At 38.6% G+C, this 21,731-nt stretch overlaps 1 protein-coding gene across 2 annotated transcripts; it reads right to left on the bottom strand.

Annotated features, from left to right (window-relative positions):
* Nucleotides 1-410: 410 nt before the first annotated feature.
* On the bottom strand, nucleotides 411-21,688 carry ptpn9b (protein tyrosine phosphatase non-receptor type 9b). Of its 2 annotated transcripts, none has more exons than XM_041982977.1 (13): nucleotides 21,614-21,688; nucleotides 18,327-18,470; nucleotides 16,944-17,033; nucleotides 14,090-14,214; nucleotides 13,683-13,788; nucleotides 13,462-13,572; nucleotides 12,494-13,380; nucleotides 12,281-12,377; nucleotides 6,093-6,162; nucleotides 5,613-5,691; nucleotides 3,566-3,716; nucleotides 3,192-3,399; nucleotides 411-3,010 (listed from the first exon to the last, which is right to left on the bottom strand). In XM_041982977.1, exons 1-13 carry the CDS (start codon nucleotides 21,644-21,646, stop codon nucleotides 2,787-2,789), a joined length of 2,325 nt encoding a protein of 774 aa, XP_041838911.1. In that variant the 5' UTR covers nucleotides 21,647-21,688; the 3' UTR covers nucleotides 411-2,786. The 2 variants fall into 2 exon arrangements, with proteins under 2 accessions (XP_041838911.1, XP_041838912.1); XM_041982978.1 differs by having other exon boundaries at nucleotides 21,564-21,639.
* Between the last annotated feature and the right edge of the window lie 43 nt (nucleotides 21,689-21,731).

Below are 21,731 nucleotides of genomic sequence, written 5' to 3'. Positions count from 1 at the left end.
AATGTGTTCCCATCTACACATCTTTTTTAGGGAAGGCCTTGCATATTTATACATGTGTTTATTATAACATCACGGTTTCAAAGTAGTCTCTGTGCTGGATTGGCTGGCATGAAGTTCAGACCTTCCACCCACTGAAAACATCATGAAACACTAAATAAATAAGACCCAGTACTGTTGAATCCTATATCAGAAAATGGAACATCTTTCTTCAAAAAGGTCCAGCAACCAGTCTCACTTCCCAGATGTTATTTAAATTATTCTCACATATTTTCTGTTCTATCATGAATAACATAGGTTTGAAATTAAAAAAAAAAATCACTACCTTACAATTTACACATCATCCCAACTTTTGGAGAACTGGAGCTGTACACCTTTCTATTCAGTGAGGAAAAAGTCACATTACTTCTGCATTCATTCAGTAAGACCATTGCTTTAATGGGACAGCTGGGTTGACAGCATGTAAAAGGCCATAATTCAAATACATAAACTTAAAACACTGAAAGAAAACATAGAAAAAAATGAACCCAATAGTAAATCCACATTGCATTCCATTTCTTATAAAAAAAAAAAAAAAAAAAAAAAAAAAAACTTAGAGAACCAGAACTCTTACATACACTCTCCCAATATGAAGCTATAGATAAACGTTAGTAATGTTCCCGAGGTGCTCCAGAGTCTGTGTCCATGGCTGCAAGGCTACACTGGTGGGGTCCATGCGAGTAGGCTGTTTGGGATGTCCAATAGGAAAAAATATCTATGTCTTCAGGGTGAGCCTAGGCCTTTGGCATTGAGGGCTAGAGGGTCCACATTCATGAGAAAATATCCACGTATGTTTGACTATATTCTGACACCATTACCCCAAAAACATTCAAGGCTCTCTTTCCATGCTGATAAAACTTTAACTCATTTAATATAGATACATATATATATATATATATATATATAGTATATCTGTTAAAAGAAATGACAGCTTTTTTTTTTTGCTTCATTCTTGGCATAATAACAGTAGGATGTTATTACTCAAGACTTCCATAAAATAAAAAAAAATAAAAAATGAGACAACTGTTAGCTCTCCCCTTTAATTGTCCATAAACGGGACAATCACCACATATGTAAAATGTTATGGCAAGTAAAATATGTTTCACCTAAATTTCACTGTGAAGAACAAAAATATATATATATATTCCACTCATTTGATTTGTTCAGCTTATCAAACGCAATAGCTGGTCGGTTTTCTTTGTAGCATCGTACCAACATTCACTGACTCAATATTGTAGAAGTTGTACAAAGACAAATACAGTAGGATACAATACAGTAAAAAAAATACAAAAATTGGATGTTTTCCTTAAATGATAATTTATCAGATACAAACCCAGAAACGGATTTTTGACATAAAAAACAAAAACAAAAAACACAAGAGTTAACCCCTGAGGTCAAATGATAAAAGAGTAGCCATGTCTCCAACCAGAGCTTCCTTCTGGATATTCACTACTTTATTTTACCAAGTAGCGTACTATACTCGGGATTTTAAGAATTATCCTGTATGACAGTTAACATGAACTACGCAAGTGCACTAGTTTGGGCATTATTCGTCACTTGGCAAGAAACTGAGTTAAGGGAAAATGTGAAGGCACAATTATTTGAGGCAGGATAAGCCTCAATAATCAAACAACAGTTGCGTTATCAAGGGAGGGAGATTTAAAAACAGGTAGGAAAAAGAGGGATAATACAAGTATACAGTTTAAGGAAGTATACAGTTTAAGGTGGTGTTCATATCTGAAGACGACGAGGCAGTGAATTAAGTTAAGGCCAGATTACTCAAGAACTTCCAATCAGAATGCTCAGACAGCAAAGATAATGTTAGAGCTGACAAATCTTGAGATTCACCTCATAAAATCAGAACTCTTGTTGTCATTGGTTGGCTCGCTACATAGACTTTTTTTCTCACGGTTAACTCAATTATACAAAGCTTTTTTTTTGCCATTTCAGAGGATGTTATTATGCACAATAAAGTATAAATGTATGTTACAAGAATATACAGGGCTTCAGTCTATAGCATCTCAGTAAGGAGTACATCCAAGCATTCAGGGTAAGGACTTTGGCTTTGAAAAGTTAGTCTACATATGCACAAATACGAAATGCACATAGAAAACTTGTCATAGAAAAAAAAAAATTGACTAAATGGCTCACACAGTTATCTTTCACAACCACTCTCTCATAAAGAAACATTTTCTCAACAACAAATAAAAACATAAAACTAAAGAAAAATGTTTTCAAGTTTCACCTTTTCACACCCCTCACAAGTTATCTGGAATCAGACATATTCAGAGCCGAAAAGGAACAAGAAATACAAGGGAAAAAAAGACGAGTTCGGAGGGCTTCAAGGGCTTAAGTTCAAGTTTGTCATTTCTCATGTGCAAGTCAATATAAAAATGCTACAACTCGTACGCTTTTGTCTACAAGACAGGTTTGGGGGCAAGCCAAGTCCCCACATAGTTTGCTATATAACAAGGGGATTGGATATTGGCAGGTCAGCTTGCTCCTTAATGATGCAATGCATAGTCTCCACAGCAATGTACTTTCTTCCTGAGCTTGTCATCTCCTCCACCTGTCCACTCATGTGAAGGAAGAACAACTGTTGGAGTCTACCATCCTTTCTTGTCGCACTTATGGCCAAAGGTTTACCATCTTCCTCCATTTTCAAACACTGCTCTTTTCTTATCTTAAAATTCCTATGACTTCTGTTTAGGTTGACTAACCCATTATTTCACCATCTCTTTGTGCGTTTCTCACTCGCTGTCAGTCTCCAAGTCTGAGTCAGACCACTGTACTGGGGCCATTTTCCCATGCCGCTGGGCATACTCAATAACTGCCATGTAGCAAAAATGGTACTGGTCCCAGGTCTGGATGCTGAAAGCCCTCTGTGTACGCATCCTCCGCACTGTTTGATGGACATCTACAGTGCCAACGTCCTCCAGCTGGGACAGGCAGATGTCCAGAGTGCAGAATGTGCCTTAAAAGAAAGCAGGAAAGATGATCAAGAAAAACAAAACAAAAAATGTAACAGAATCTTAGCAGGTCATAATAAAAAATGAGCAAAGGAAAATCCAAAACTAAAATCAAGAACAGCTTCAAGTTTCAGACCCCATTTTGCCCTCAGCATGACTTACAATATGACAGTATCATGTGTTTACCTGTACGTCCAATGCCAGCACTGCAGTGTACAACCACAGGAGGACCCCATGGAGGCCCCCTCCAGCTGGACCCCAGATTCTGGACTGCAGCCTCCCTTGTTTGAACTACATGCTCACGAAAATCCAACATAGCAGACGCACTTTTAGGCACCCCAAAGTCTGGCCAGCTGACATAGAGGTAGTGGCATATATCCCGTTTCTCTCCAGACTATCAGGTTCATAGAGGGATGGAACAAGATATGAGACTTTTTGCCAAGTGAAATCTTACAAACTAATTGACAAAAGCAATCTCACAGTCTGAAGATGGTATCATGTCATGCAGTTGTATAAATTTAAAAATGACTTTAAATGAATGCAAGACTGATCTGATTTACCTGTGTGTTGTATAGTTCAAGATAGGAGAGTTTGAAGTCCTGGAACACCTGGATATGTCTATTCTTAACCAAAAAGTATCCATGCTGCTCCGTCCTGCCCTCCTCAAGAGGCCAGTACTGACCACATTTGACACGTCCACGCTCTACAACCCTATGAAACCAAGTTAAACCATTTATCATTATTCAACACATTACTGCAGCATTTTATACAAAAAACAAAAAAAGTTGGGAGAGCGTTTAAAAACATAAAGAACCCCACACTGATTCCCAATTCCTTTGACTTAATTTTCATTGCAGAACCCAACATATGTACATGAACAAAGATAAACAAAACCCTAACGTTGACACGTGATCTCTAAATCCTCAGAGCCATTGAGAGCAATCATTCATCAATACCAGATATAATCACATGGATGACATGATTACTGTGGGAATCATTTGTTAAGCATAACAATCTAATGTTTCACCCACAAATACAACTTTAAACGGTGCAAAAAAAAAAAAAAAAAGAATATATTGAACTTCTTCAGAGATGGTGGTTCAGGCTTGGATGCATCTGGGAAGATTTTTTTAAACAATGACTATGTATATAGTGGTCCGGTAAACCTGCATTTCCTTTTTTTTTTTTTTTTTTTTTTTTAAAAGAGATGGATGCCACTTCTCAGAACCTCCCAAAAAAAGAAGGCCCATCCATCCACAAGTCCAAAAGATGCCTCTGAAGCTGCTTTAAACTTCTGTGATGGCAGAATTTAAGTAGAAGAGTACAGTGAAATGCCTTCATGACTACATCCTTTCAAGGGGATAGCAATGCATTTTTCATCAAGACAATGCAAAGCCACATTCTGCATGTTACAAATGCTGGATTAAAGAAGAAGAGGGTACAGATGCTGGACTGTTGTGTCTGCAGTACTGAGTTGCAGCAAGAATGGGACTAAACAATGACTCAAAAAAACACTTAATTTGTTTGTATTCTTCACACTGTTTTCACTGTTGTAAGAAAGAATGGCAATATTAAAGTGTAATTACACACCCTACTTTTTGCATATCTCCACCCACTGCCGAATTTGAAAAATGCCTTAAACTGCAAGGGTTGGGGTGGGAGGTGTGGGGTGATCATGGAGCAGAGAGTGAGCGAGTCGGGACACACAGGCAGAAATGATTGACAGACAGCAGCTCAGCTCACTGGCAAGATGCAAAGCGAGATTCATAAAGCACCTACACCACAGAGCGGTCTTTGAGGTGGAAGACTTTTCCCCTCCTAAATCTCCTCAGCTACACAAGAACAAGGTGGTCCTGAACCGTATCAGTCTGAGACGTTAGCGCTGTTACGCTGGCCTGTCAGCAGCTCCAGCAGCTCTGGAAAGCTGTGGCGACTCGTGGCAGGTTGTGGCAGCTGCAGGACGTGCTGCTGTATGTTGCCGCTGCTACGATTTGAGCTGCTGTCTCTCCTTAGATGAGGATCAGCAGGTAATAAAAAAGAATAAAGCCCAGTGTTACTATTACACCCCTCAAAAGGCCAAACCCATCTCATTGCAGGAATATTTGATCAGAAACTCTGCGAAAGAATAGAAATCTGAAACTAGCAAATCTACACCATATAAGTTTACATCCCTTCATATGTGTTGGTGGACGTGGTTTCTATGCCTGCAAGGCGAGGACCCGTCTATCTGCATCTGGAGGGAGGGACTGTGGGGTTTTTAAAATTTTCTCGTGACGTAGATAACATCTGTCATGAAAACCATAACCGGGTTTTAACCTGTAGAGGGCGTTATGAGCCTTTTCTTACCCACAAATTCCTGTTTTAAAATAAAATAAAAATAACTTTATCAATACTGTGATGTCTACAGTTAAAAAAACAAATTTTAGGGTGCACTGCCCCATTAATTGCTTTAAGCTGTACAGACAAAACACGAAATATCCTGGGCTCACAATGTCTGCAATGAGAAAAGTCAAAGGAAATGTGAGAATGTGTTTTGATTTTCAGTTGTGCATGAAGTAATGATTATTAACAACAACAAAAGTTGATTTTAGAAATCTATAGTCTCACCTTGTGGTCATGACAATGATAAGTACCATCTGCTCCCATACCATCCGCCAGAAGTCACCAAAGGTTTTTGGCAAAGGACCTTAAGGACACAAAAGACTGTAAAATCTTGATAGTACCAGATTGTGTTCTGCTAAGGTCTAATGACAAAGTAGAGTCACACAGGAAAAATACTGCATGAAGAACTACAGTAGTCTGCAAAAAGTTTCAAGGTTTTGGATGTTTAGATTATCATATTAAAACTGATACAAATTACAATAATTTCTAAATGCAAATCTGAAGCCTTGAAATGAACATTAACAGTAATTTTATAATCCCTTTAAGCAAGCTTTTCAGCAGGCTGAGCCAATCTACCAGCCAAAAACATTAAAAACATGTATGAAGGTCCCGAACCATTAAATATTGATATTAAAACATTTAAATAAATAGCACAACCCAATTTATAAAGTTATTCAAAAGTACAGCAAGTGTACAGCTTCTTACCCTGAGTAGCGATGTAGGCGTTGCGTGTCTTGTACCCATCCATGAAACTGGCATTAATGTAATCTGATGTCTGTAAAACACACAACACAAAGAAAAGTAGGATTCACTACTTAAAAAGGTAAAATCTACCCTCTGAAAGGACACTTAATACTTTTGTTCATGTGGGGTTGGGGGGTAAGGAGAGTAGGCACAAATTTGCATGTTAGGGACATCCTGATCTGATATAGCCACAACACTGGTGTTCAGTGTATGGTAACAGTATGGCTATTAGTAGCAGTATAACTAGCATATTAATACAGACAGGGCTTGCCAAGCCGATTCCCAACCACTGTACATATATAGTATTTAGAAGTTGTTGATAATAGACTAAGTGTTTATTTTTATTAATACACATTTATTAAAACATTTGCAACTCATGGATATCACTTAATCAGTGCAAAATGATCTCATAAAGATTTTTTTTTCTTTTTTTTTTTCTTTTTATTCTATTAGAACATATGAAACAACTTCTTAGTCTTGTTTTATTATTTGACTACCTGCTACTCTTCTACACATTCAAGCAGGCATCACCTCTTTTGGGTCAGGATATACAGCTGTATTTTAAGAAGCACATTTTCTAAATTTCTTCTACATGTATTAAGTACTGCTATGCTATTGTATGCATATTTTAAACCAGTAAAAAAAAAAGATGTTGCAACATGGTACAAAACGAAGTGCTTAGAAGCTTGCATGCTATATGCTGGCAACAAATGTAAATTGTATGAATATTATGTAGTAGGTAGTTCCCAAAACAGCCACAATGTTTATTTTGATGTGTTAATATTGTTCACAAACTGTTAAAATCCAAAATGAACTTTGGATTACTGGTAATAGCTTTCAGTTAATATATTTTACTCATTAAAAATGTGCAGTTTGTAACTCTGTGCTGTGTATACTGGATTGAGATTTGGTAATTGCAAATATACACACACTTAAAAGAAACCTTCAACTTTGCAAGTGTTTGTCCAGACATACATCGTCTGAGTTAACAGTTCATAAAATGTCAAAAATCCTACATTTGTATTTAGAGGGAAATGCCATTCACAATTACTCAATTAAATACAACAATAGAAAAAAAAAAGCTGAGTGCTTCTTCTGAGAAGAAACAGAATCTCAGGATGCATTCACAGCAGGATAGTCTGAGACTTAGTTTGACTGGGTGTGGAATTTAAAAAAATCTCACGCCTTCCTTTGGTTGCGTTTCCTTTGGTCTGCACCAGTTTAAATTTGCGTTCATGATGCTTTAAACGAACCGTACTTTGAATGAAAGCAGACCAGGGTTTGCTTAAAGTGGAACAAACAGATGATCAGTGTGAATGCTCTCTAATCTTGGATCAATGTTTCTACAATTTACCGGTCACCAGGACAATGGGCAGCATTTTATGATGAGTTTAGTGAACTGCTGGCTACAGTCTGTTTAGATTTTGATTGTGTAATTATTGTTGGTGATTTTAACATCCATGTAGACAACCCTCAGGACAGAGGGACTAAAGACCTGAGTAACAGTCTGGACAACCTTGGGCATATAACAGAGCCCACACACATTAAAGGACGCATTCTAGACTTGGGTGATTTTGAAGGGTTTGGACATGTCCAAGGTTACTGTGTGTGATGTAGGCCTGTCTGATCATTACTGTGTTTTCTTTGAGTGTACAGTTCCTGTTCCTGGTCATGAAACAGAGGTGAACGTCGTCTGCTCTGCATGCAGCTGGAAGCTGCTACGAGAAGACCAAGCCTCGTATGAGTGCTTTTGGACGGGGGAAGGGTCTGCGCAGCACCGCCTCCTCATTGGGAAGAGTAAACTACATTCATTCACGTCAGTCTCCAAGTCTCCAATGATACCAAAAACAGTTGCTAGATTTGTCGCTAGTTGTTTTTTTTGGTCGTTCGTCCTCCGCTTACACACACGTTGGCCGTCTTCTTCGTTGGTGCTTGTCTCCTTCTTATTTTGAAGTTAGTCAGCAAACCAGCAGCTAATTTGCACATTACTGTGAACTATTTGGCTGAAGAGGGGATCAGAAGTTTGTTAGCAACAAAATAAATTAAATTATAACTACTACAAGAAAAAGACTGGCAAATTATTTGGTCACCATATATGAAGAATTCACTCGCACTGTCTCACATTTTAGTCGCAAAATGCGACCATTTGGTCGCAGTCGGGAGCCCTGGGTCTCTTCTGTTTAACATCTACATGCTCCCACTGGCACAGGTCAAAAAGAAAAACAAAATTAGTTACCATAGCTATGCAGATGACACTCAGATATATATTACAATGTCACCAGGAGACCGAGGCCCCATACAGGCTCTTGGTAAATGCATTAAGGAGATTAATGACTGGATGTGTCTGAACTTCTCATTAGTTAAAAACAAAACTGAGGGGATTGTCTGTGGAGCCAAACAGAAACGATTAAAGGTCACCACAGAGCTTCAGTCTATACACCTAAAAACCACCAACCAGGCCAGAAATCTGTGTGTATTGATGGACTCAGACCTTAACTTTGAAAAAGACATTAAGGGAATTACTACTATGCCCTTAAGAATATATCAAGGGCAAAAAAGCTGATGTCTCAGCAGGACCTCGAAAAACTAGTCCAGCTTCCATCTTTAGTCGGCTTGATTATTGTAACAGTATTTTTACAGGTTCTACCTAAAAAATCAATTAAGACACCTGCAACTTATTCAGAACTCTGCTGCTCAAGTCCTCACTAAGACCAAGAAAGTGGATCACATCAGTCCAGCTCTGAGGTCTTTACACTGGCTGCCTCGTCATCAGAGAATAGATTTTAAAGTTCTGCTGCTGGTCTATAAAGCTCTGAAAAAGAGGTTCTTCAGGTGGTGACCACAGACCACTTCTTAGTTCCTATACTTTCTGGCTGATGTTTTGGTAGCATGAGACAAAGTCTACAACCCACACAAGTGGCTCAGGTAGTGCAGCTCATCCAGGATGGCACATCAATGCGAGCTGTGGAAAGTAGGTTTGCTGTGTCTGTCACCATAGTGTCCAGAGCATGGAGGTGCTACCAGGAGACAGGCCAGTACATCATGAGACGTGGAGGAGGCCGTAGGAGGGCAACAACCCAGCAGCAGCACCGCTCCCTGCGCCTTTGTGCAAGGAGGAACAGGAGGAGCACTCCAGAGCCCTGCAACATGATCTCCAGCAGGCCACAAATGTGCATATGTCTGCTTAACCCCTTAAGCCCGAGGGACCCACCGGTGGGTCCAACAGGTATAAACACAAGTTCATGTGTGTAAAAAAGTTACTTTAGTGATGTAAGGATATTTTATTTATGTGTCTTAAAGAATACCTAATGCCACTAAATCAACACTCCAAGTGCATTTAGTCAACAAAGTATTTGTTTAATAACAACTTTAAAATACGTATGCCACAAACAACAGCGCCACCATAACGAGTAACACCCGAAACAAAATTAAACACAACGCGTAATCTGTTCACTCCGCCCCAACATAGTGGGTATCAAATGAAACTAGAAAAGCTGCACTTTCAAGCACCTTAGTCAGTCTCAAAACAAACACAAAGCTAACCTTCACATATCACAGCTAGCCTTATCAGATAGCATGTTTATCACCAAATACAGCACCAAATCCCAAAGCTATTCTCACAAACAGCGATATTTTTTATTTCCTTACCTTTTGTAGTAATCCATAATCGTGAAACTGCGTCATGCGCTAACATGTCATATGTTCCCATTTACAGCCATTTTGTTGTCTTGTTGTGGGTCTTGGTAGTGTAAATAAAGTTTGGTCAAATTCTACATCTTACAAGCTTTCCAACGATATCTTACACTTGAAAGAGACTTTACCTGTCAGGTATAAATGCTTGCACGTAAACAAAGGAACATCATTGCCATTTTGCTGCAGTTACACGCTTGGGTGCACCGGAAAGAGCGAATATCGAACAGCGTTCATTTCTTTGCTTCATTTTGACTTCATAAACATGTCCAAGAAATTACAAAAAACCAAATACACAGTGTTAGAAGCTCTGGAGGAAATACAGACACAGCACAATTTGGCACAGTTTGGGTATCCAAGTGGCCAAATGGAGAGTCTGCCTGGTACTATCCACACTAAAACCTGCATAAAAGCTATGAGCTTTGTTCTATTCTCATGAAACTTTGTACACTTGTAGTCAAGGAGTTGTTGAATCCATGCAGTGGTATCTTTATGCACAGAATTATTTCTATCATGATGTTTTCATCTGTGTAAAAAAAAAAAAAAAAACTATTAGGCAAGGATAATTTTTTTATTTTTACCTATAATTTATCACAATTTGCACAGGCATATGAACATTTACAATGTTTCTGACATAGGGTCTTACCTATTCATTGAGACCAAGGTTATGTATATTGACCTGAAAATTACAGTCATTTTTTTATTTAATTTGGGTAGGTCTGTTCAGGCGAACTACACCTCCAAAAACCCTAGGGTTTAAGAGGTTAAACTAGGGCTGGGTGATTAATCAAATTTTAATCACAATTACGATCTGGATTTTCAACGATCATAAAAATGAAAGGATCCGATTATTTTTGTCCTTCACAGTTTCCTCTTGTGCTGTTTTCAGTTGCAAATCGAGCTCCACTGGCATTGCAGTGCTCTGGTGCAGACTCCTCCCACAGCCCTGACTGCTTTAGTTTTATTCAGCGCGAGTTGCAAACACCTTGCCAGTTAAGGGCTGGACACACGGGAGGCGACGTCACTCCTCCATCATTTTGTATGGAAATTGCGCAATGAGGCGAAAAATCGCTGCCCTCCTCCAGCAGCCAGCGACAGGCGACATTTGTGCATGTGAAATGTTGAAACATGCACACGGGGCTTGCGACGCGACACAATAGAAAAATGTTCAAATTTTGTGAGTCGTGACTAAATAATCCACCAGCTCCCAGAGACACAGAAAGATAACAAACGTTATAAACAAATAACTTCTCTCAATTAACACAGTGAGCAACCCGGGTTTTAAGAACCTCATCAACACTTTGGACAAACGGTAACGCTGCCATCTTGACACCATGTTTGTGGAGTGTCTCTCCCTGCCCTGTATGATGAGTGTGGTGTGAAGGACGAGGCTACAGTTCAATGTTTTGTCAGCGCTATGGACCTGTGGTCAAGCCGCATGTCGCGCTACAATTTATTGACGCAGATTTCAACGTGAAAACGAAATTTATCCAGACTCACTTTTTCCAGATCACACTGGATACGTTGCACCACAGACTGTCCAGGAGTTGGCGGATGCTTTAGTCTAGGTCTGGGAGGAGGTCCCTCAGGAGACCATCCGCCACCTCATCAGGAGCATGTCCTGGCGTTGTAGGGAGGTCATACAGCCACGTGGAGGTCACACACACTACTGAGCCTCATTTTGACTTTTTTTAAGGACATTGCATCAAAGTTGGATCAGTCTGTAGTTTTTCCACCTTAATTTTAAAAATGACTCCAAATCCAGACCTTCATGGGTTAATAAATTTGATTTCCATTGATGATTTTTGTGTGATTTTGTTCTCAGCACATTGAGCTATGTAAAGAACAAAGTGTTTAATAAGAATATTTAATTCATTCAGATCTAGAATGTGTTATTTTAGTGTTCTTTATTTTTTTTGAGTAGTGTACATCAGTGACCTCTTGATCCAGTATGACCCTACCAGAACCCTCAGGTCATCAGTTCCCACAGTCAGAACCAGACATGGAGAAGCTGCATTCAGTTTCTATGCTCCACATGTCTGGAACAAACTCTTGGAAAAGCTGAAACACTCAGTTTATTCAAATCCCGGTTAAAGCCCCAGCCGTTCTCTGCTGCATTTCAAAAGTTTTTATTTAGAAGTCCAAATCTGCATCTTTTTCTTTTAAGCTGGAATCTTTAAACTTGATCATGTTTTAATACTGTTTTTCCTCACACTGGAACTTTATTTCTTGCATTTTATCCATTTTATTTTAGCCTTTTCATGTTTTTGTTATCTGATTTCTTTTAATCTTTGTTTTTTATGCTCTTGTATTGCTTTCTGCACCCTGCTGTAATGTTATATGTAAAGCACTTTGAACTGTCTTGTACATGAAATGTGCTACACAAATAAATTTGCCTTGCCTAAATGTGTCTGCAGCACTAACATATAATCAGAGATAACAGAGAAGTTAATCAATACCTCATCCTCATCATCAGAGAGCTGGCAGAGTCGCACTCGTGACTGGTCCAGGCAGAGAACATCACTGTACCGGTTCTTGATCTGATTGGACAATTTCCTGCAAAAGCAGAATTAGCTTTAACACACGGCTATGAGTCGTGCTACACATCTAACGCATAATGTTACCTTATCAGCTGAGAGAAACAAAATTATGATGAGTGTACAGTGTCTTACTTGGAATAGTCGAATGTGCCTGCTGGAGGCTCCTTGCGAATTTCCTCATACTCCTGATAGATCCCTCTCTTCTTCTTCCTTTTCACATACTCCACTAACTCATTCACTGACATGCCACCCTGCCCTGGCATGTGAACAGACACCTCCATGCAGCAGGTCTCATCATCATCAGGACCCCATGATGAGGACAGAGGTGGGGATTGTGATGAGGGCTGGTTGGGTGGACGGGGCAGAGATTTCTGAGGCAACGGAGGCACTCCTTCCTCTTCATCCTCCTCATCATCCTTTCCATCCTCAGTCTGAGACCTAAAAGGAGCGTCTGCTGTAATTCCAGCTGCTCCATCATTTTTCTGTGAAAGTGGTGTATTAGGGGGTGTGTCTGATTGGGGCGGAGCTTGGCAACCACGCCCATGTTTGTTTGCATTTGGACCACCAATACTGGCTTCGCTCACTGCCGAGCCATTCCAATGTTGGTGGTTCCCCTGCGGCCTCTCTGTGGCAGTATTTGAAATCTGTTGGTACTGGCCTGGTGCTCGAGTCCTGCCCCCCACTGCATCACAGTGGTTGTGTGGGTTAGCATTGTTGTCATCATAGCAGTTAGAGTTAGCCATGGCGTGCTCAGTATCCAGTTGTGTATTCATATCGGGGTGGGGCAAGGTTTCACCTATGCTTGTGTTGCTGTTGTCTAAGCTGTAAGAGCGCAACAGGCTTCCCACACAGTCATGCGTGTCATGTTCTTGAATGTCGCCTCTAATGGCATTTGTTTGTATGTTAACACAGGACTGGATCCAAGCCACATGGCTATACTGAGAAGTCCCACCCAGGTGCTCAGGTAGGGAGGAGACTGGGATGTGACTGGCCAACTCATGTGCTTTCACTGTGCATACCTAGCAAATGGTGGAGAGAAAACGCAGTTAAAACACATTAGACATTTATGTAAATCAGTGACAGAAAATAAAAACACATACCCTTTCCCTCAGTTTCTCTCGAACAAAGAGGCGGAGAACTGCAAAAGGTGCTCGAAACCACAGCGGTGAGGACACAATGAAGACACATTTCAGACGAGCTGGAAATGCTCCCTGGAAAATACAGACAACAAAATGATGAAAAAGGGTTTTCATTTCAGAAAACAGTAGGAATTAATATGGAGTCACATGAGACAGCAGCAGAGGATGATCCTTACATTTACCTTGAGCAAATTGAGAATCTTGACACAGAGTTCGTAGTCAAAATTTCCATAACTGGAATTTGTCATGTCGTAAATAAATATGAGTCCGTCTCTTTGAGTTTGTATACTGGAAAGGAAAGTGAAAAGATTGCTGAATAAAAAATATATAAAAAAAAAAAAAAAATCACAGGAGGGGGGCATAGCAAGTTTTCCAAGACACTTTCACAATGATCAGAGTTTATGTTTTGATTTAAATAATTAACAAGTCATAGGATTCATTCTTTTTATCTTTGAGCGCAAGAAAAGTTAGAATTACAAGAAGACAGCCAATAATGGAAACAAAGTGAAAAATAAATTTATCAATACAGAACAAAAAGCAACAGTAAAATTTAAGGGGGGGGTGGGTACTTTTTTGTTTAGCACTTCACCTCTCTATGGCTTTGTCCAACTGATAGATGATGGCCTGCAGCACAGCTTTGTGGGTGGTGACGTCTGGCCGATGGAGGCGGGCAGTGAAGAGTGCTAGCGCAGCACCTTTAGCGTCTCGGCCAGGCTGATGGGAACAAACGTGTAATAACAACCAATGTGAATTCTTTGAAGTACATTTGCTGCACTTCAGTCTTTTAGTCTACTATTGAAAACACCAAGTACAAAGATCTGCTATGTGGTGGAGTGAAACTTAAGAGTTATTTAATGAAGACTTTCCAGTGCATCTGCTGTCTGCGATTTAAACTTGTGTTTCCTGGCCTTTATCATTTTTGGTGCATTACCTTCTTTGTTTAAAAAAAAAAATATGTTCACCTTGTTGACTGGAGTTGGACCCCTGCTAACCTGAGCTAACTTTTAGGGTATCGTTATTGCCGACAGCACCTCTGAAAGAGTATAACAAGCTGCCCACACTTTCCACTAGTAGACCTGATGCTCTGACAAAAGAAATTCAGAAGCACCAGCACAAAACTTGGGAACACAGCTTAAAAATTTACTTTAACACAATGAGAAGAAGAAGCACCAACGAGAGCCCATCTGCTGGGTGTCCTAACATCAGCAGCATCTGAACAAACAAAATAACACTTCAACACACCACAAAGATGACTTCTGTTGTAACCCAGGACATACAGTCTGTGCGACATGGTTTGCCAGTGCAAACGGGTTGGAAGAACATATGTCACACAGTAAAGGAAAAGCAGAAGGCCACACAGGAAGGGGGAAAAAGTAAACATGACAAAAATTTGCTTATTTTTCCACTTAACATTGCCACATTGTCACGAAAGGGTTTCATGTCTTGGGGAAGATGATAAATGAGAAATGCCTAAACGTGACGTGTTAAATTAACAATTTGCTTTCTTTCCTTATTGTTGCATGTTCTCATGCATCCATTTGCTATGCTCATAACCAACCAGACTGAGCATTCTGACTGATGGACAGGATGCTGATTCTACAAGTTTTAAACAAGTAAGAAAAAGAGGCTGGCAGTGTGCAACAATCGTGACAGACTGAACACACTAAAAACATAAAACATGCAACACAAACAGCTGCAATAAACGATGTTACTCAACAGATAAAATAAAGGCACCATTCAATGAAAAGGGACAGCAGTTTTATGAAACTCCAAAAAGTGAAAGGGAGCATTTCAAGGCCACCATAGAACACTAATTAAAACGACCTGTTGTTGAGTCAAAATGCAAATGAAGATGGTCAAACATTATCAAACAACTTACAGGGTATAATAGCTGACTTGTAAGTTCACATGTTGAAAGAAAAAGAATAGTGTTTAAAGGACTAATGCAGATTTTTTTCAAGTTAATGAAGGAGCTGGATGATGATTTGAAAATGCATTAAGGACCAAATGTTTTCATCACAAATTTCATTATAATGTCTTAAGGAACAACATAATAAGGTAACTAAGAAAGGCTAAGGCACAATTTTCACTGCAAAAATTGCTGAGGCTAAGGGTAACTCTCAAATAATAATAATAATTCAAAGGCAAAAGATGTGTTTGGAATGGATACAAATATTAAAAATCTCCATTTATCATTAGCTTCACCCATCACTAGTCATTAATCTTTTATTATTTCAGAAGGAATTTCCTTGCAACTGGAAATCTGCAATTGTTATACCAGTATTCAAAGCTGGGGATCCCAAGTTCATCTGAATTATCAGCCAGTCAATATTCTTCCCGCTATGTCTAAAGTGGCTGAAAAATAGGTGGCTGAGCAAATCATACAGTATCTGGATAACAGTCCTTTCCGTCTCCGTGCAGTGCAATCTGGCTTCACATCAAACCACTCAGAGACAGCTAATTGCTTTTTCATAGAAAAGATCAATTTACTGTTAGATAAATATGGTACTGGTGGTGCTGTATTTTTGGATCTCAAAAAGGCCTATGATATTGTTAACCATAGAGTTCTTCTATCTAAGTTTGCTGCCATTAATTTTTCTGTCCCTGAAATGGTTAGAATCTTTTCTTTCAAACCACACTTAAACAGTATTTAATTATTAATCAAATGTGCTTGGTTTGTCTACTGGTGTTCCACTGGGATCTAAATTGGAACATCTTTTGTTTTGCATACATAAATGGCATGGTGTTATATGTACAGGGTACCACAAAAACAGATGTTACAGCCAAGCTTACAAAGTGCATGGTTAATGTTACAACATGGCTGAGGCAACACTATCTCCAGTTAAATATCTCAAAGACACGCACTTCTAAAAAACAAATTATGCTTGTGCACACCCATATGTCTTTGTTTCTGGAGAACGACTACAGATTGTACAAGAATTCAAATACTGAGGCATTCTGTTGGACTCAAATCTGAAATTCAGAGCTCAGGTCAGAATGGTTTGCAAGTGGGTCAAAACTAGTATTGCAAATTTCAGATTCATGTCACTCAATGTCAACTGAAGCAACTAAAGTATACAAGCATTTAATGATTTTCTCACACATGAATTACTGTTTAACAAGCTGGTCACAAGCCAATTCCACTACACTCAAACCACTGCAGTCTTTGTGCAGACACTTTAAATCTCAGAGATAAAGGCAACACAATTTCACTATTGTGTAATCTTAAGGAAATATGGTCTCATGGATTATATATGCAAATATTTGTCTTCTTTATAAAAAAAAAAATCACACATGACTTAGATGTGACAAATGATAAATAAAAAGCATGGGGGGGGGGGGTCCTAAACCACATTGGTTCTGGTTACATGATGCAGCCTGAAGCCCTGAACTGCAAAAGAATAAACTGGTACCGCTTTGTTAGTTAGCTCACAATTACTCACCAGGACTGTAAATTTGCCACTCAGCAGTTCAGAGCGCAGAGGCTCCTCGTCTGGGTTTATATTTATGATGCCCTCTTTGATTCTTGTGTTCTAATTGCAATAGATAAGCAAGAAAAAAAACATACAAAAATTAGCATCCTCTGACCAATTTAACATCAAGAGATCACTTTAAAAACAGCAAAAAAAACATTAGTTTTAATTGTAAATCTGAAGTTTAAAAGACCTGTGACTTTGTTAATTAAATTAAGTTTGAGTAATCAGAACTGACATCTGACATGTCCTATTTAGGGATGTCACGATTTTTTCATTTTACCATTAAGCGTGGTATTAAATGCTACGATTATTAGTTGTAAAGATCAATCAATATTGTCCTTTCTAATAAAAGATTATGTATAAACCATAACAGCAGACAAGAGCAACTTTTGCTGGAAGCAAAAACAATGTTACACCACTGCTACGTTTTTCTGCTTGTGTTGATTTGTTATAGCTCCATGAAGACTGCAGATGAGGCTGCTTGAGCAGGACACTACAGCAGAGGAAGAGTTTTTCCCTCCAAACAAATGGGTTAGGAGATCCTTGTAAGAGTTTTTCCTATTTTGCTTTTGGGTTCAAGAAAAAAAAAAAAAAAAAGATAAACAAGGTATCATTGGGGAAGATGGCTCACCATGCTAAAGGACAGCTGGAAGTCTAAGCTAGCTGGATGTTTTTTCCTGTGTTTCTAAATCCTCTAATCAGGTTGAAAACCATTTTTATAACATGGTTTACAGAAAGAAACTTACCAGGTCTTTTAGCCTTTTCCATCTGTTTTCTCTTAGAGAAATCCAGAGTTAATATGTAGGATTTATTCATTCTTTACACAGCAGAGGAGATTTAGCTGGAATCAGACTTAATAGTTACTTTACTTTGTTGTTCTATTATTTAGTTATTGTAGCATGAAAAGATAGAAATAAATAAAACTAATAGATATATCATGAGAGTTCAGGTGATTTCACACATTAGTGTTGATAAATTAATTTACACATAATAATTGTGATAATTGTAAAATCATGATTTCTTATTGTACCCAGAAAATCTCTAATCGTGACATCCCTACTCCTGCTATCAGTTCATTAACTGTATGACACTGAGCAGGATTATTTCTAGTGTGAGGAACTGAATAACAACGTTACTACCAATAAATCATAATCATATTTAATTATTAAATATATATAAATGATTAGTAATGTTATGCTTTGTTCAGTATTAACTTTAAAATGCTTTTCTACAGAAAACTCACTGTTACTTAGTTGATGCTAAAAAGGAGAGGACTTGCAGGGTCAAAAATGTAATAACATTTTTAAACAGATGTGCCCAAATACATCACCAATCAAAATTCAACTGTACCTTATATGCTTGGAATAAATCAATGGCTCTGGAGACATCAAACTTGCGGGCCATAAGAAACTTAACGGCTGTAGGTTGGGAGACAAGCCCAGCGCTGTGAGGCAGCTCCCTGCTTCGCACCTCACTCAGGAACTCCTCCACAACCTGCACAGACGTGGCAAAAAAAGATAAAGGGGAAAAAGTGAGATGGTGGATGGGTTAGGATAAAAGTAGACGTATGTGCAAGGAAAATTAGTCCTTTAGAGTTTTGTACTTCAGGCAGGGAAACAACAGGTAAATCAGATGTAAAAAAAGGGTTAAAACAGAAACAAAAAGTCATCTCTGCAGTTCTTTCCAACCCAAAGTTAAATTTGATCTGATGCAGAAACGACAGCTGACTGTGCTACTGAAAGCTGAAAGATGTGTGAGTGTACTCAATACACTGAGCTCGGGGTCCCAATATGGCACGCACTGGTCCTGTAAATTTGAAACCAGCAAATGTAATAATAGTTACAAAAGTTGAACTCATGTCACAGGAAAACCAGAATCTACTCTCTCTCAGAAGTAAGATAGATAAAATGCTTATTATCCCTTAGGTAACTGTTAAAGGACAAAGTGGATTTTGTGGATAGTATGTTGGCAGGTGTGGTAAACCACTAAAGATCTTGAAGCTTTTGTCTCGTCAGGTTTGGTATTAGATGAAAACCTAAGATCAATAGTTAAACCCATTATGTGGAGCTTAATACGTCCATGTCTCTTGGCCAGATAGTGACATCTAATGCCTCTTTTTAAAATGAACCAGCTTAAAGTTCTACTGCAAATGGTAAGTAAGGAGCTGGTTATAAATACTAAGACATTTTCAATATATTCAGAATATTTTTCAATGCAGACAATTAAGCTTTTATGTATTGATTATATAGTTTCTTGAAACTTGGAGAAAACAAACTAACAAGTTTTATTCCATAAACAAACAAACAAACAAACAAAACAAAAAAAAAAAACCATCACAAAACTCTAAAGCAGTCCCAATAATTGAAAACAAGCTGCCGTAGTTTAAATTGTTTATGGCAAGAAAAGGATAAGCTTTAAATATATTATACTTTCATATCTCTACAATGTTTGATATAAAATATCACAGTTAAGAACAGTTAATTAATAACGAATTAACAGTTTTTATGTAAACCTTGAGAAACGCCTATCATGTTACCATAGCACATAACCTGACCCCCAAAACCATGAGCTTTAGATTTGTCTATGTGAAAATGAGGACCTCTGTTCCCTTTTCCCTTAAATGGAAATTTCACAACAAATTATTGCCCACATTGAAGGTTATTTTTCATAAACAGTCCCCATATCTGTACTTACAAATATATATTTTGACAGTGTGATCTGATCTGAACTAGGTACCAAAAAATAATCTAGTTACAACACTGAGTGGATACTTGACGGAGAAGACATATGAGCCAATGCTTGTTCCCAGCATTTTAACCAAAACAAGAGAAGTAAGGAATTAACGCATTCCAAGGTACTGAATGCACAAAAGCCTTGAGTTACCCCTGACTTCTTGATATACATTTCTGGAAAGCAGGGAATTGGGTGGAATTTACTAAAACTACTTGTTTATCAGAAACTAAAAGCAGTATATTATGAAAAAAACTGAATTTGCACTATTGGACTGAGCAACTTTATTCATTATCATAGCCTGAACCCCCTTTGAATGATTGAGATAACCATTTTAAGACAGTCTTAAAGAAATATTTCCCTGGGCTTCTACAATGTCATTTCAGAGGTCTTTGCAACTTGGCTTTTTTTTTTTTTTTTACTTTGTTCTCTGTCAAGATTATCGCACAATGTTTCAACAGTGTTCACGTTTAGATGCATCTGACAGATTTTTCATCCCTAGATGCAAGTGCCTTTTAATGATTGAAGGATCCATATGGCAGCGTTAAGCAACTTAAAACAAACAAAAACACATTCTTTTTAATGGCCAGGTACCCCAACTTGATTGAAAATGAGTGAAACAGCATGTTTAAAGAAAACCTTGAAGGACACTTTGGAGAACTACTGCTGAAGACCACTTTAAATATTCTGTGAAGTCTTGAGAAATACTTTTACAAAGGATTGAACATAGATAGGAAATGGCAATTTATTGCTCTGCTATCCAATAGTTTGACAAACACTCCCCTAATTTGTAAGAGATTATACTTGTAAGTCACACAATGAGAAACCTGGTTGGGGTGTTGGAAAGCCCCAGTGACTGATCATCGGCACCTGGATGTTCACTTGCCTTCACAGCAAAGATCAAAACAGCAAGTCGTTAGTTTCAAGAGGGATCCGAGTTTAAAATGTTTCAGGCTTTTGCTTAGCATATTCACTTAATATGAAAAGATGTTTGCTACAACGAATTATCTTTAAGTCTAGTATGTAATCGGTGTGTGTCCCGTCATTAGCTATCATCATTACTAAATGACGATTAGACAAGCAGTCTTATAACTACACCGGCTTCAGTCATAGCGTGGCTTTTGATATCGAGTACTAATTTCAGGTCCGCCCCTTTTACTAGAAAGCGATGTCAACATCAGTGCTAGGAATCGGTGGATCATTTCTGTGAATTCGTGAGTGTATATCCGATAGACAGAGCACAGCTTGTTAATTGGCTAGCAGCTAACACTCGCTCTGTGCAATGAGACCCACAATCTTAGTCAGTTTTCACTGTCATTGTATAAAATGGATATCTACTATTGAAATAAAGATTTGTCTCCCATGATCTGTCTTGAAATTTCCCTAACACAGCGTTTTGGTCCTGACAATGCAGTAATCGATCAACAATAGCTATTAGCATTAGCTAACGGCTAGGTTACATGTGGTAGCTTAATAGCTGCAGTTAAACAAATAAAAACAAAACACCAAAAACAAACTAAAGGCACTTATTTAAGATTAATCGAAGGAAACGAAGTTTTCTTGTAAAAACAACATAGACTGTATAAAAATAAGCATGGTGGCCTTGCAACAATCGGATATAAAAGCGGATACACGAGACACTCTGCCGGCTAAATTATCCCATTTACTACCAGCAAACGCCATCATGCTAACACACATGCTAACTGCTGTCAGTCACGCAGAAGTCAGTCGACTCAGGGGGGAGAGAACGGGCCATGGCCGTGTACTACAACACACACATCATCGGGAAAAATGTGTGATGTGTTATATTTAAAGTAACGCCGTTCAGAGATAAAGACAACAATGGCATATGTTTACCATGAACATGACGGGATGACGAGGGGAAAAAATGCTCAAGACACCCTTACCAGCTGCTCCTGAGTTGTCAAGGCTTCCGCCATCTTGAAGCCTCCGCAACGTCGCAACGGACGCGCCCACCAGACGCTCGCTCACGCCCTGTGACAAACAAGCGCAGCCCCGTCCACA

Source organism: Melanotaenia boesemani, chromosome 4 (assembly GCF_017639745.1).
Source record: "Melanotaenia boesemani isolate fMelBoe1 chromosome 4, fMelBoe1.pri, whole genome shotgun sequence".
Classification (NCBI taxonomy): domain Eukaryota; kingdom Metazoa; phylum Chordata; class Actinopteri; order Atheriniformes; family Melanotaeniidae; genus Melanotaenia; species Melanotaenia boesemani.
Note: the sequence above shows the minus strand (reverse complement) of the source record. Positions and strands in the feature narration are given on the sequence as shown.

Excerpts from the sequence above, each read along its gene's own strand:
- ptpn9b (XM_041982977.1), bottom strand. The coding sequence starts at position 21,646 with ATGGCGGAAGCCTTGACAACTCAGGAGCAGCTG. Across the intron at positions 6,163-12,280 it reads TCTCTGATGATGAGGATGAG|ACATCAGATTACATTAATGC; the intron begins GTATTGATTAAC and ends TGTGTTTTACAG. Across the intron at positions 5,692-6,092 it reads CGCCTACATCGCTACTCAGG|GTCCTTTGCCAAAAACCTTT; the intron begins GTAAGAAGCTGT and ends TGTGTCCTTAAG.